This window comes from Pelecanus crispus, chromosome 6 (genome assembly GCF_030463565.1).
Source record: "Pelecanus crispus isolate bPelCri1 chromosome 6, bPelCri1.pri, whole genome shotgun sequence".
Taxonomy (NCBI): Eukaryota; Metazoa; Chordata; class Aves; order Pelecaniformes; family Pelecanidae; genus Pelecanus; species Pelecanus crispus.
Genome location: NC_134648.1, coordinates 44,074,863 through 44,087,967, shown reverse-complemented (window position 1 = coordinate 44,087,967; position 13,105 = coordinate 44,074,863). Strand labels below are relative to the sequence as shown.

At 40.6% G+C, this 13,105-nt stretch overlaps 1 protein-coding gene across 5 annotated transcripts in view; it reads right to left on the bottom strand.

The window, feature by feature from the left end:
* Positions 1–12,006, bottom strand: part of NPAS3 (neuronal PAS domain protein 3) — a 629,011-nt gene extending 617,005 nt beyond the window's left edge. For all 5 annotated transcript variants that reach the window (XM_075712984.1, XM_075712985.1, XM_075712986.1 and 2 more), the window contains exon 1: positions 11,957–12,006. In XM_075712984.1, the coding sequence (XP_075569099.1) occupies positions 11,957–12,006 (50 nt within the window). The remainder of the gene's footprint in view (positions 1–11,956) is intronic.
* Positions 12,007–13,105: the final 1,099 nt, after the last annotated feature.

Sequence of the window (13,105 nt, the reverse complement as noted above, 5' to 3'; positions counted from 1 at the left end):
CAGTTAACCAGGTTAGCCACCTTCTGCTAAGCTTTCTCTCACCATAGAAAGAAATTACTAAAAAATTTAATTAGTACAGTTACCCATCCTGAATTCTCTTCAGAGAATCTGTCCATGAAGTGGGACAGTCTAGATCAAAATTAACGTTTAAAAATTATTTTGAATCCTCCCGTTCCTCTCTATTTTCAATTCACATCACCCATGAAAAGTGTTTTGTAGATGTGCTACAGATTGCACAACTGCCAAAATAAGTAAGAAGCTCTATAAACTGATTTGTTGTCCAATGATTATACACGCACATACACATACTCACACACGCTTCTATATATCAATGACTTCTGAAACTACACATGGAAATGACACAGTAATCTTCCAAGCATTCTGCCTTCTTTTTTATTGCACACAGAAAAAAAAGAAAGAAAAAACCCCGCATTCTTAACTAATATATTTTAGTTATTAAAATTTTCTGTCCCTTAGAAAATAAATTAATTATAATTAGCTCCCACTTGGATAATTTTGTGTATAGCACTCATAGCAGTGATCTGTTTAAAAAAAAAATGCAAAATCAACACATACATTTTCTTAAATAAAGGACTTGGATAAAACAAAGTCAGGCACTCGTTTCCTCTTTCATTCCATATGATACACAGCTGCGTCAATCCCATCAGGAAACAGGCAACAGGAAATTCTTAACATTCTGAAGAGAAATCTAAAGATGTGTCTCATCACCCTTCCTCCTAAAAGTGCTTTTTGATTGTCTAAAAGACGTTTACACCAGTTCTAAATTTATTATTTACTTTACTTAGCTTTTAAGCAGCTACAGGCCTCATTAAGTAACTAACAAAGAGTCAAAAATATATTTTTTTGTAAGTTGCCTTCACTTTTTCATTTCCTCTGTCTCAAAATATAAATCGATAAGGAAATCTTGACACCTATGGACAAAATCAAAGCCAAGTACCCTAGCTATTGGAAAATGTTCCTTCATAATGTGCTGCTCCTGTGTTATTTGTGTTTCTAACTATAGCTTTTGCATATATAATTCCATTATACTTTTATAAATCACTGTTTTGAAAAATGCTTTTGAACCATTAATATATTTTCCTGGTTAAAATTCTTTGAGATGTTCTTAACAAGAGTCTTAGATAATGAATTTGGGCAAACTCTGGAACAGTCTTTACAGTATTATCATTCTCATTAATTTTCAGAACTACCCACTGTGTTGAGATGATTGTCATGGGCCTAAGACTTCAATTTGACTAAATATTTTTGCATATATTTCAACATATAAGTAACTAACAGATGTTTAAAATGTTAAGTTCACATTCTAGAAACAGTTAAATGTTTACTGTAATATCATAATTTGTTTTTGCACTCATATTTATTTTGCTGCTTCTATCTTTAAACACTCCCTTAGAGTCCTGGTTGGCTGTAGACAAAATGCTTTAAAACGACTTCTCAAGAAAACAAAACATACTCGATTTAGTAAATACAGCTGTGCTTTAAAAGAAAGAAAGAAAAAAAAACACTTAACGGTACCACAAATGAAAAACAAAGAAAAGAAAAGAAAACACTTAATGCTAGAAATATTACTTTTACCTAAGGTCCAGACTTCATGTAAACCATTTTAAATTGTTTGCATAATAAAAGCTTTTAAATTCATATTTTCTATTCACTGTAAAAGCCTAATACATTCTGCTGCCTTACATCATTACTAGAAGGCTATATTAGATGAAAAAACATTACTTTTAAAATGTTAATACACAGCATATAGAGTATCTTACTTTAGTCCAGATTATTCTGTTTTCTTTGCTTTTTTTTTTGGTTATCTTTGAAGACTGCTTCTGTTTCCATTGTTTCATCCTTAACCATTCACATATCAGAGCAATAAGTATTTCATTACTGGTTTATCTGTCCAGAGGCTTGAGAAGCAGTAACAATTAACCCTCCCTTCACAGTGATTGATACAGGCTTTGCTTTCAATTTGTTCCACTACACAGATCATGAAATTCTGAATGCGATCATCCTTATTGACCTACACTTTCAAACACACGGCTACAATGAGATGAAAGTAATTATTAAAAGGAACACAGGACTACTGAATGCTGAAACAAAGTCTTGAAAAATCTTTTAGATGACCTTCTCATAAAACTAGCATTATTTGATGTGAAATAAAATGATGGATTTGCTTCATAATCTGGAAATATTAAATTTAAATCTGATCAAGGTACAATATCATTATATCATATAAGCCCAGCTCTAACGTCATATCAGTTCATATCTGACCCAATAAACAGTGACTTCAACTGGAGTGATCATAGCAGGATCAGGCCCTACGTATTTTCAAAGTTCCTCCGTCAGCTTTATTTTCCACCAGCTCTGTTTGAAATGTTGTGTTAAAAATGACAGAACTGTAATTACTATTCTACTATAGTCTGTCTCAAAAAGACACGGTGTTTCTTTTTAAGATCCTGGACTTCTTGAGGTACCTAATGTAAATAAGTACACAGGAAATTCAGACTGCTAAGGAAAAATGAGAAACTCAGGTCAGATTTCCATCATCGGCTGAGATGAACCAAGACCTATATACACCACTGCTGGAGACTGACTGCAGTGGAAAACAAATATTTTTCATAAACCCTTGAAAAATAACCGCATCAAAATATTAATTTCTTGTAATTGATACATTTTTGAAAAATGCCAGAGGATTGGTAGGTGAACAGTAATGACACAACTATTTAAAATAGGGGTGGCAATCAAAGAAAATCAGGATAGAAAACTGTGCAGAAGGATGTCCTTACAGGCCTGAGGCTCTAATCACAAAACAGAGGGATGGAGATGAACCAATACTGCATGGATTAGCAATGAATTATTTTGAACTATAATCATGTGCCAGCACAAAGGGGAGGGAAAAACTAGCCATTACTCACAAGCTGATCTGCAGATAAGAAGAAAAAAAAGTAAAAAGGGTGAAAAAATTTATATGCTAAACTGAGTCGGAAGAATAATGAAAATCTAAAATGTTGTTACACTTCAAGTAACATTCTATTTAATGTCTTCCATGTACTGTATAATATCGAGTATTTACACAATATAATCTGTAAGATGCTGGGGCTAAAGCAGAGTTAAATCAGACAACTCTTCTGTAACTTAGTACTGGATAATAATATGTGCTGAAAAATACCCTAGTAGAAGAGCTAGTTTTAAAATAACACACATGGGCACTAATTTCTCCCACTTTAAAATTGCAGAAAATATATATATACACACACACACACATATACACATGCATAGGTAGACACAGGTAGAGATATATGCAAATGTGTATATGCACATGCACACTTATGTATACATATGCATATATAATGAGGGATTTAATTTCCATTAGTCCATCTGAAAGCAAAGCACCACCATCTTAAGATTCAATGTTAGTTTTCCCACTCGGGGAAAAAAAAAAAATGTTAGAACTAATTTTGTGAGAAAAGAAAAATCAAAACTGCTATCCACAAAGATTCCTGAGATTCTTATGAACAGACTGTTTAAATGAAGAGCACTTTAATCAGTAGAGGAATCCTCACGTTTCTAATGTCTTGCTGTGCATTCTGCAGGTTATAGTAGCAGCTGGTAGAGGTCATATATCTTTTGTGAGCATCCCAAAAAGGCTCACTGCCAGACTGTTAAATTATGAATAAGCAATGAACAAAAGAATGCAGATACGGTGGTGACAAGATAATCCAAGCAAATTTATCTATGACAAATTTCACAGGATTAACAAATTACATTTACACAGAACAATAAAAATGTGCAAAAAAAAGGATGAGCCGACTTTTCCCTCACAGCATTAGAGGAAAAAAAATCGCCATTCCAATGCATGTATTTACATTTAACTTTATCTAAAGTAAGACATTTATAGCTTGCTGAAGACAATCAACTAGCATTACTTCCTTTCAAGCAAATACATATACTGTGTCTATCTAACACACAACATATGCCTATGCTTTGCCGTATACATGTGTACAAGTCAGTGGAAAATCTTTTAAAGTTCTCCTCACAATTAGTAACAAGCAGAATAAATATAGAAGAATTCTAATATTGCTTTTCAGGTGAAATATTCTGCCATTCTCTGTCAGTTAAAAGACATTTTTTCCCTTAATCATTTTGGGGTTTGTTCCTATCTGAACTGAATAAATATTGTAATATATGATAATTGCCACAAGAAAAAATAAGTCATGAATAGGACTTAAATACTTTTTTTCAGTAGTATCACAAAACCATTAAGAAACAATTTAAAAAAAAAAAAAAAATCACTCCAAAAGGAATCCTAAATCCAGAATCTAAATACTGGATGTTCCTAAAGATGTACATTCAGTGTGTCAAATAATTTTGGGGGGAAGAAGAGGGGATTTGCAGTGTTTGATACATCCTGCAGTCTCCTGTTCTGGTCTGGAGAAGTGATACAAAAACAAAATTTGAAAAACTGCCCTCAAAAAGCATGGAATAACAGTTTCCAAATCGCAATTCTGTAGAGAAGCATTTTTCTTCCTGTTAACAAAGAAATAAAACGAAAGACAGTACCTCTTAGTTTCGAAATCTGAGTGTAAGTAGAGTGACTGCTAAAAGGAACAGCATATATGTTTGAAAGATGGGGAATCTGCTGTGTGTTTTCTATCCTGCTTCTCATCTGAAGTCTGTATTTTCTGTCACCTCCATTTATTTCTTTTTGTTTGTTAATCCGAAACAGTTGTTTAGCAAAAACGGATCTTGAATAAAAATGGGCCTTCTGAAATCATATACATCATTTACGTATCAAATATATGTTCTTGTTACAGAGCACTGCCTGCAAACAGGAAACCTCACTATTAAAGTGAACATTCAATTAATTAAGATACTTTAGTAAACTGCTTGGATCCTTCAAACACTGCTGCTTGAGTACCATTTATCTAGCTCATTCAGCCGTTGAAAAAAATTACTGTACTTTTGATTTTCCACAAGAAATGCAAGTTTTGCTGTAAAACTGAACAGCAACTCAGAAAGAATGAATAAATAAATTAGCCCAAAACATTCGTTTCTCTTTTTATGTTCATCTTCTATTTGTTACTTACCAAGAGAAAACAGTTTTGTTTTTTTACAATGCAGGTTTTTTTTGAGAACCTCCTGTCCATGCTGTTAGTAATTTATGCAAAGGTGAAGCAAACATGCCAATCCTACATCTAACTATAGTCAGGCAAATAAAATCAGCTACTTTTTTTGCAGCTGTGAAGGTTGAAGGATAAGTACCACTGGCAGCTATTCTCTTTTTTAAGACTTTTTTTCCTTTTTAATCCCGCTGCCAGCACTGTACAGTCACTCAGTTCTTTCTATTGACCTCAGCCTTCACCTGTGAAGACTGCCCACTTACATTTTTTTCCCACGAAGTAACAAATTCTGCCTCCCATCGTCTCTAAGAAAAAAACAGCTTTCTAACAAGCGTTCTTCTAAAACGTGGTATGTTATACTTTTGCTAAATGAATTACAGCTTTGGCAGGACAATTCTGAGCCACCTAACTCACATAAGCTTAGTCTGTGAGTAAACTGATTGTAAATGTGAATTTGCACATGACCTTCAAACATGACGCGTAAGCAAGAGGAAGAAGAAATTCCCCCCTGTCATAATATAAATGTATCAGTTCTGTGCCTAAATTTGAGTAAAACTATAACCCTTTAAGATTTAATCCAAATGACTGTTCAAAGGCTACTTAATACTCAATAAAATTCAGTTTAAAACAATGTAATGTGTAATGAAGTCTGTTCTAAATTCCTGTTGGAGACAAAATTCCCAGGCAAGTATTTTAAAAGGGGCTTATAGGATTTAGGTGCCCATATTTCACTGAAATGCAGTGTGTGTTGGATGCCTAAATCCAATAGGCTCTTCAGAAAATCCAAGCCCCAGGGACATTATTGCAGATTACATACATACATATTATTCAGACTATATCCCGTAAGTTCACTATGTACATATGTAAACCTAACATGCCTGCAGGTAATAGAACAGTACTTTTCCACTTAAATTATTTAACGTAAGTGTTGAACTTCTATTATATATCAAGCTAACAGCTAATTTTAAATTGCAATCAAGCTATTCTCTGAAAGTACTTTATTTCAGCGGAGGTTTTGCCTGTAAAAAAAATGTAAATCCCTCTAACGAAGGCAGTGTAATTTTTGAATACACAGTCAAAATGGGGGCTGGAATTTTATTCCTAGCGCTAACATTGACACCTTCTGCCACTTCTGCTAGTTCTCAGAAATGTTTTGGAGTAACCATCTCATCAATAAAATGTGTAGAACGGTGTTTACAGACCTTTTGAAGCACACTAAGCTATATAAAGAAACATATCTACAGAAATGCTCGGTATTAATATTAAAGTCTTCTTCAGACATTGTATGACATCAGTGAGAAGTTCCCTAGAACAGACAAATGACAAGATATGACCGACAAGTGACAGTCCAAAATGCAACATATAAGAAAGGCTGGGAAAATAGCCTGTAACAAATCTTCAAAACTCTGCTTTCAGTAATCTGTTTCAAATTCTTGCTTACATATCACTTGTTCTTTAATGTACCTGACTCTCGCCTGCATGCAGAGTGCCGGGTAAGGGCTGGCATAACTCTCAGAATCTAGCTGCAGCAGACTGAGATCAGAATCTCCTTGAGGACCGCTCCATTTTTACTTGAGAATCTCACGACTTTCGCATTTTATAATAATACACAGATGCAAAGTTCACTCCTCGTCCCACTAAGTACGTTAAAGTTTGTCATTGCAATCTCACTGAGAACAAATTCACATCTATTGAATTATATGGTAAAAATACTTTTATCCTTGCTTGTGATTCTCTGTAGTATACTTTAATTATATGCATAATTTCATTTGGGACTTTTTTAAAGATTAAGGTACAACTTGAACTCAATATTCTCCCAAAGACAGGGTCCAGTACTGCCAAGTTACAGACACAACTACTATCCTACCCTTCCCGTACCTTCTTTATCCTGCCTAATATACTACTATAGCATACAAAATTAATGAATATTTTTACTACTCAAAGTCCTGTTCAAATCAATGGCACAACGGTCCTATTCATTTGACTAGGACTCTGTGTATTGCAAAACTACTGCCCGAGCTAGTCACAGAACAATGCTCCAGTTATATAAGACATGGCAGCAACCATTATATTCTTCCTATGGCACATCTTCTTATGCAGCAAAATGCAATATTATTACAAATTATCCTTATTATGCAAAGTCCTATTAAACAAAAAGTCACGCACCTCATTCGCACTAATGGGACTTTGTATGTTAAAGATAACATGCACTAGCCTTATAAATATTACATAGAAAGAAATTGCCTCTTCTGAAAAAATGCAATTATTATGAAATGAATTTTCAAAACATTTCCTCTCATGGCCATAAATCTTTGGCAGCTTCTTAAAAAAAAAAAAAGCCAAACATTAAGCATAAACAAACAAAAACAACAACCAAAGAAACAAATGACTGGGGTGAAAATGCAAAGTTTTGGCTATGTACCTTAAAAATATCTTCTGTTTGAAACATAAAAACAAATTTCCAGGCTGACATCCTGCAGAACAAGTTCACTTGATTCATTTTGAAACAACGTGACTAATGCTGAAATCTCATCTCACATGAGGTGCTTTTACACCTGCAAGAGCTACTAGCAACAATAATATAAAATGAATCTGATGGACTGACTGAATCTAAGGTTTATTCACATCAGATGAGATTTCAGGAAATGCTCTCATAACATTACATTCTAAAAACCCAATTACTTAATTGATATCAAATGAAATTCTGCCACGTTTGTAAAACGGCTTCATCTTACTGACCTCAGTGGGAGCAGAATCAATCCCAAAATGTTAATAAAATGGTAACAACTAGTTTTCATGGTCAGTATCAGTTATTCAAAATTCTCATCTTAGAATACATTTTCCAATAAAGAGGGTATTGTTATAAAGATCGTTTTATGAAACAAACATTTATTTAAACATTGTACTTTTTAGGAAGGACGCTGATGAAACTAATGCCTAGCATGTCAATTTTCAACAACTGTTTTACATCACTCTCGCAGTAAAATTCCCATCTGGGCTGGCAACTTGTGTGCCAAGTTTCAAACAAATGTGATTTGGAACTGCCAGTATATTAGACTCCGAAATTCAAGTGAGACACTAATAAAAGGAGACAGATGTTGACAATATATCCTGCTTTTTTTTGAAAATACCTATGGTTCTGGGTGCTGTATTAATCTGTTAACAAAACTCTCTAATTATTTATAACTTATTTGTAATATAGCATTAGAATATAATGCCATTAAATTGGTCCAAAACAAGCTAACTGGATATAACTTGTATGAAAAAAACAGTTGTGCTGTAAAGAATGTAGAAACAATGCTGCAGACAAAACCTTGTTATTCAGAATCCCATTAGTTACTGAAAATATGTAATACAACTTTTGTTGATCAATACTCTCATGTAAGCTCTAAATAATGTATGATTCCAGTGGAGAAAAATGCAGCAAATCAAATATGGTGGGAGAATGTTTCAAATTATGAAGAGTAGTATGACTGCTAATCCATAAATCAGAAATCGGAAAGATTGTTGTAATGTGGGAGGGCTCTATTTAATAAAGGTCATTATAACTCCTGGCTCTAGAGCTATAAGATCTAATATCCTCTCTGGTAGCTCTATGATATGCCCATGCATTACTGTTCTTGTTGACAGTCTGTTGCCTTGGAAATATTTCATTATTTCAGTTTTTCCATTTGTAGACCCTTGGCCTTGTGATATGAAGGCCACCCTATTTCATATTTTCGATTATCATTTAAGCAATCTTCTGGAGCTATTTATATAAAAGCAAGTGTTAGACAATGCATATCATCATTTATCACTGCTATGTTTAAGCTCATGCTCTAGAAAGAAATGCCAAAATAAAGGGCTTTTTCTCTTTCACTTTAAACCAATAGCACTCTGATATTATGATATGCTTTACAAATCAATGCTGGCATATCATATGCATGACACTTCTGTCTATTTAATTTTCTTGGTTATATATCCACACAATTGAAAAACCCTAAACCGCTACTGGAACTGTAAAATTTGCTAACACTCATAGTTTAAAAGAAAATCAACCAAATGTAAGTGTGTAACTTTTCAGACATTCTTTAAAAAACCTAAACAGGCGAAAGAAGTTTCAGAACGATTCAGGTGCTTGGTTGCATCGGAGATTACTACTACTTCTTACATTTGTTTTGTAATCACTAGCAATTTGTAATCTTGCTTGAAAAAATGTAACACAATCTACTTAAATATTGTGGAAGTGAAGAGCAGGCAAAGAACGTACACAAAGTTCACCTCCAGGATTCTTAATCGTGAGAACTAGTTTACTGAAGTCGTAACTAAGAGGAGACTGCGAAACCCCTTACGTAACTGCTACTCGCTTGTATTTCAAACAGCTTGGCGCACACAGCTGAAAGGATGTGTACAAAGACAGCTTAAATAAACCGTTACACGCGAGACTTCAGGAGCGCGTTGCATAACTTTTAATAAAATGTACATGAGTGCCTGTTTATTGAAGCATTGATCGACCTTCTCCAAAACTTTTTTTTTTTTTTTTTTTTTTTTTAAGAACAGATTGCCGTTATTCCTGCTACAAAAAATGTCATCAACTTCAACATGTAATATTTATACCTAAACTGTTCAGGGCACGGTAAAGAGTGATAACAAAGTAAACCCTAAGGGCAAAAAACAACTGCTTGGACACTAGGCCAAGTTTGTGGCTATTAGTGTTCTAGGAATTTAGACTACTTTTTTCCCCTGCAATGATTACTCCTCCCACTCCCTACAGGGAAAAACTACTCCGATCCAACCTTTAAAATGACAGCATCAGAGCTGAACAAGAAGATGCTATTAAAGGGCATTAAATTAAATACAGTATATCCTCCTACAACTTCAATCAGAATTTCAGACCAAGTGTTATTTAGTTCAGCTCTCAAGTGGAGCAGAATAACAAATCGCGCACTTTGATTTACCTTCTCCGAATGCCAAATGGAGACAGGTGATAAAGAAAGCACTCATGCACAGGCTATGAAGTTTCCCCTAGAAATTAATTCTATCTTCAAGATTCCTATCTCAGAGAAATTCCCAAAATGGCACACAAATATGCTGCTGCTGGAGAGATTACTGAAGCTATCCTGGCAAATACACTTAGCACTAATATAGTACCATTCTCAGAAAGAAGGCAGCAGAATTGTGTGTTGGGGGGGGACAGGACTTATTGATACAAATTGTTTTTCCAACAAAGAGCTCTGCAGGAGAAAAGCCTGCTGCTATAAGTGTTATTAGCACAGTAGAAACGCCTTTGCAGCCACTGAAATGGAGATTTTGAAAAAATATTTATAGTTGAAGATGAAAATCTGTAAGTTAAGTCATTGACTTCTGAGGGTGCACTGTTTTCCCATTACACGTATCTCCAAATTCTGCTACATATCAATATTGCCTTGTCAAAGTGCAACAGTTAATACTAATGCATCTAACACAGCCGCACTAACACTTCAGTGGTGAATATGAAATGCATGGTTTTCTGATACCGGGCAGTCTGCTTCCGTAGGAAAAATGGCATAGCTATTTAGATAAAATCTGCGGGGTTTGGAAGTTGTACTAGAATGCTGATCATACTAAAAAAAAGTAAGTTTGAAATTAAGATTAAAATGAGCCCAATTCCCTAGACTTTATTTTTGTTTAAATATTTTTCAGCCTTACTTGTGCTGTGAATTATAAACCGAGCAACACATGACCCAGCTACTTTTAATAAGCCGTCTAAATGTTAATTTCCATTTTTACAGCTGACCAGGAACCTTCCTCACCCCTTACCCGCAAGTTCACTTGTAACGCTGAAGGCGGGGGGGGGGGGCGGGGGGGAGCCCACCCCAAACCCTCTGGCTGCTCTCCTTCTGGGCACACATCTCATCGCAGTGGAGCAATGGAGCTTTGAAGACTTTTGTACGAATCACAAAGTAACATCACATGAACTTGTACTCTTGTTTCCTACCAGTCACTTCTAGAAAGATTCACTTTACTAGAACAAATCCGCTACGGGCAATTCGTGTCACCAGCAGAGCGGATTAATAGCAAGCACTCTCCCCCAACAAAAGTGCGTGGGGCAGGCGGCGGGCCGGGAAGCAAAGGGGGGGTAGCGCGACCCCCCCCCCCCCCGCCTCCCGGCCCCCGCCTCCCCCCGGGCCCCGCGCACCGCCGCACCGCCTCCCCGCCCGCCCGCGCTCGGCTCCGCTCTGCCCACCCGGGGGGCGCCGGCACCCGCGGCCCGCCCGGCGGCGGCGGCGGCGGCGGGGCGGGGGGGGGGCCGGGCCGGGCAGCCCCGCGGGCGCAGCTGGCGGCGCGGCCCCCCCGCTCCGGCCTAGCCGCACTTGAACCGCACCGGCGGGGCCGGCCCCTCCGCCCGGCAAGCCGGGCCTGGCGCGGCGCCCCGCCGCCCCCGGGGCCGCCGAGAGGGGGGGGCCGCCCGGGGGGGGCCCCCGCCTGCGCGCACACACACACGCACACACACACACACACACACACACACACAGAGACGCCCGCTCGCCAACGCGCCCCGCCAAACACCGGCTCCGGCAAAGCCGCCGCGGTGCGGCTGCGGGAGCGGGGCTGCTGCTGCGCGGCTCGCCCTGTGTGTGTGTGTGTGTGTGTGTGCGTGTGTGTGTGCGTGTGTGTGTGCGTGCGGCTGGCGGTACGCCCTAGCAGGAACTCCCGGTGCCCGGCTGCGCGAGCAGCGGGTGCCGGCGGCAGGTCCCCCCACCCCGCCATGGCAGCCAGCCCCGGCCCCCGGCGGCGGCGGCCCGGCCCGGCCCGGCGCTGCTGCGGCTGCTGCTGCTGCAGGTTCAATAAAGAGAAAGTGTTACCGTTCTCGCCTGGAAGGATCCTGCTGAAAGCTTGGCTTGGTGGGCGCCATCTTCCTGGGATTTTTTTTTTTTTTTTTTTTTTCTCCTCTCTCCCTTACTTTTCCCCCTCCTGATGTTGGTGTGTGTTGTGTGTCTAGCAGCAGCAGCGGCGGCAGCAATGGCCCTGCTTAGCCAGGCAGGCTAAGGAAAAGTACTGAGGCCAAAGCATCGCGGGCTCCCGCTCCTCCGCGCAGTCCTGGTGCAGGTTGCTTGCTCGCTCGCTTGCTAGCGCTGCTGCTGCCGCTGCCGCCGTCCATAAGCCGAGGAGCGGAGGGAGCCGGGGCCCCGCCGGCCCCAGAGACATGCCCAGCGCAGGCAGCGGCGGCGGCCGGCGGCGGCGGCGGGGAGAGCGAGCCGCGGCGCAGCCCCGGCGGGCAGCCCGGCCGCTGGCATCGCCCGGCAGGTGCGGCACACACACGCACACACACACACACACACGCGCACACACACCCCCCACACACACGCACACACACACACTCTCTCGCACACTCGCACCCCCCCCCGCGCCCGCTGGCCGGGCTACGCGGGGTGCCAGGCCATGGGGCTAGCGGGGCGGGGGCGGGGGAGGGAAGGAGGGGAGTCAGGGATCTCCGGGCTTGACCGCTGTGAAAGTATTTCTGGGCATTTTCCAGCTGCTTCCCCGGCTCCGCTCCCGCTCTGCGTGCAGGGGACACAGCCTCCGCTGCCGGCGCAACAACGCCACTCAGTTGCAGTTTCGCACACTTTCCTCCTCCGGAGTCTGGGCTCCCGCAGGGGAGCGGGGCTGGGGGAGGCAGGGGCTGGGGGAGGCAGGGGCTGAGGGAGGCAGGGGCTCCCTCTGCAACTCCGCGGGCGCAGAGGCGCGGCGGGCGCGCACCGCGGCCCCCGTGGGCTCCCACGGCGGAGGACGGGCCCGGGCGGGGGCCGCCGGCCGGGGGATGCGAGCGCCCTGCGGGGCCGGGCGCGGGGGGGGGGGGGGGGTGGGCGCCCGCCCGCGGGGACGGCGTGGGCCCGGGGGGACCCCGCGCACCCCCCCGGCCCCCTCGGAGAATGTCCACGCACGCCCGGCGAGTACGGGCGAGGGACTGGCGGAATAAAGGGCGTCATGCTGGAGACGTGAACCGAGAGCGA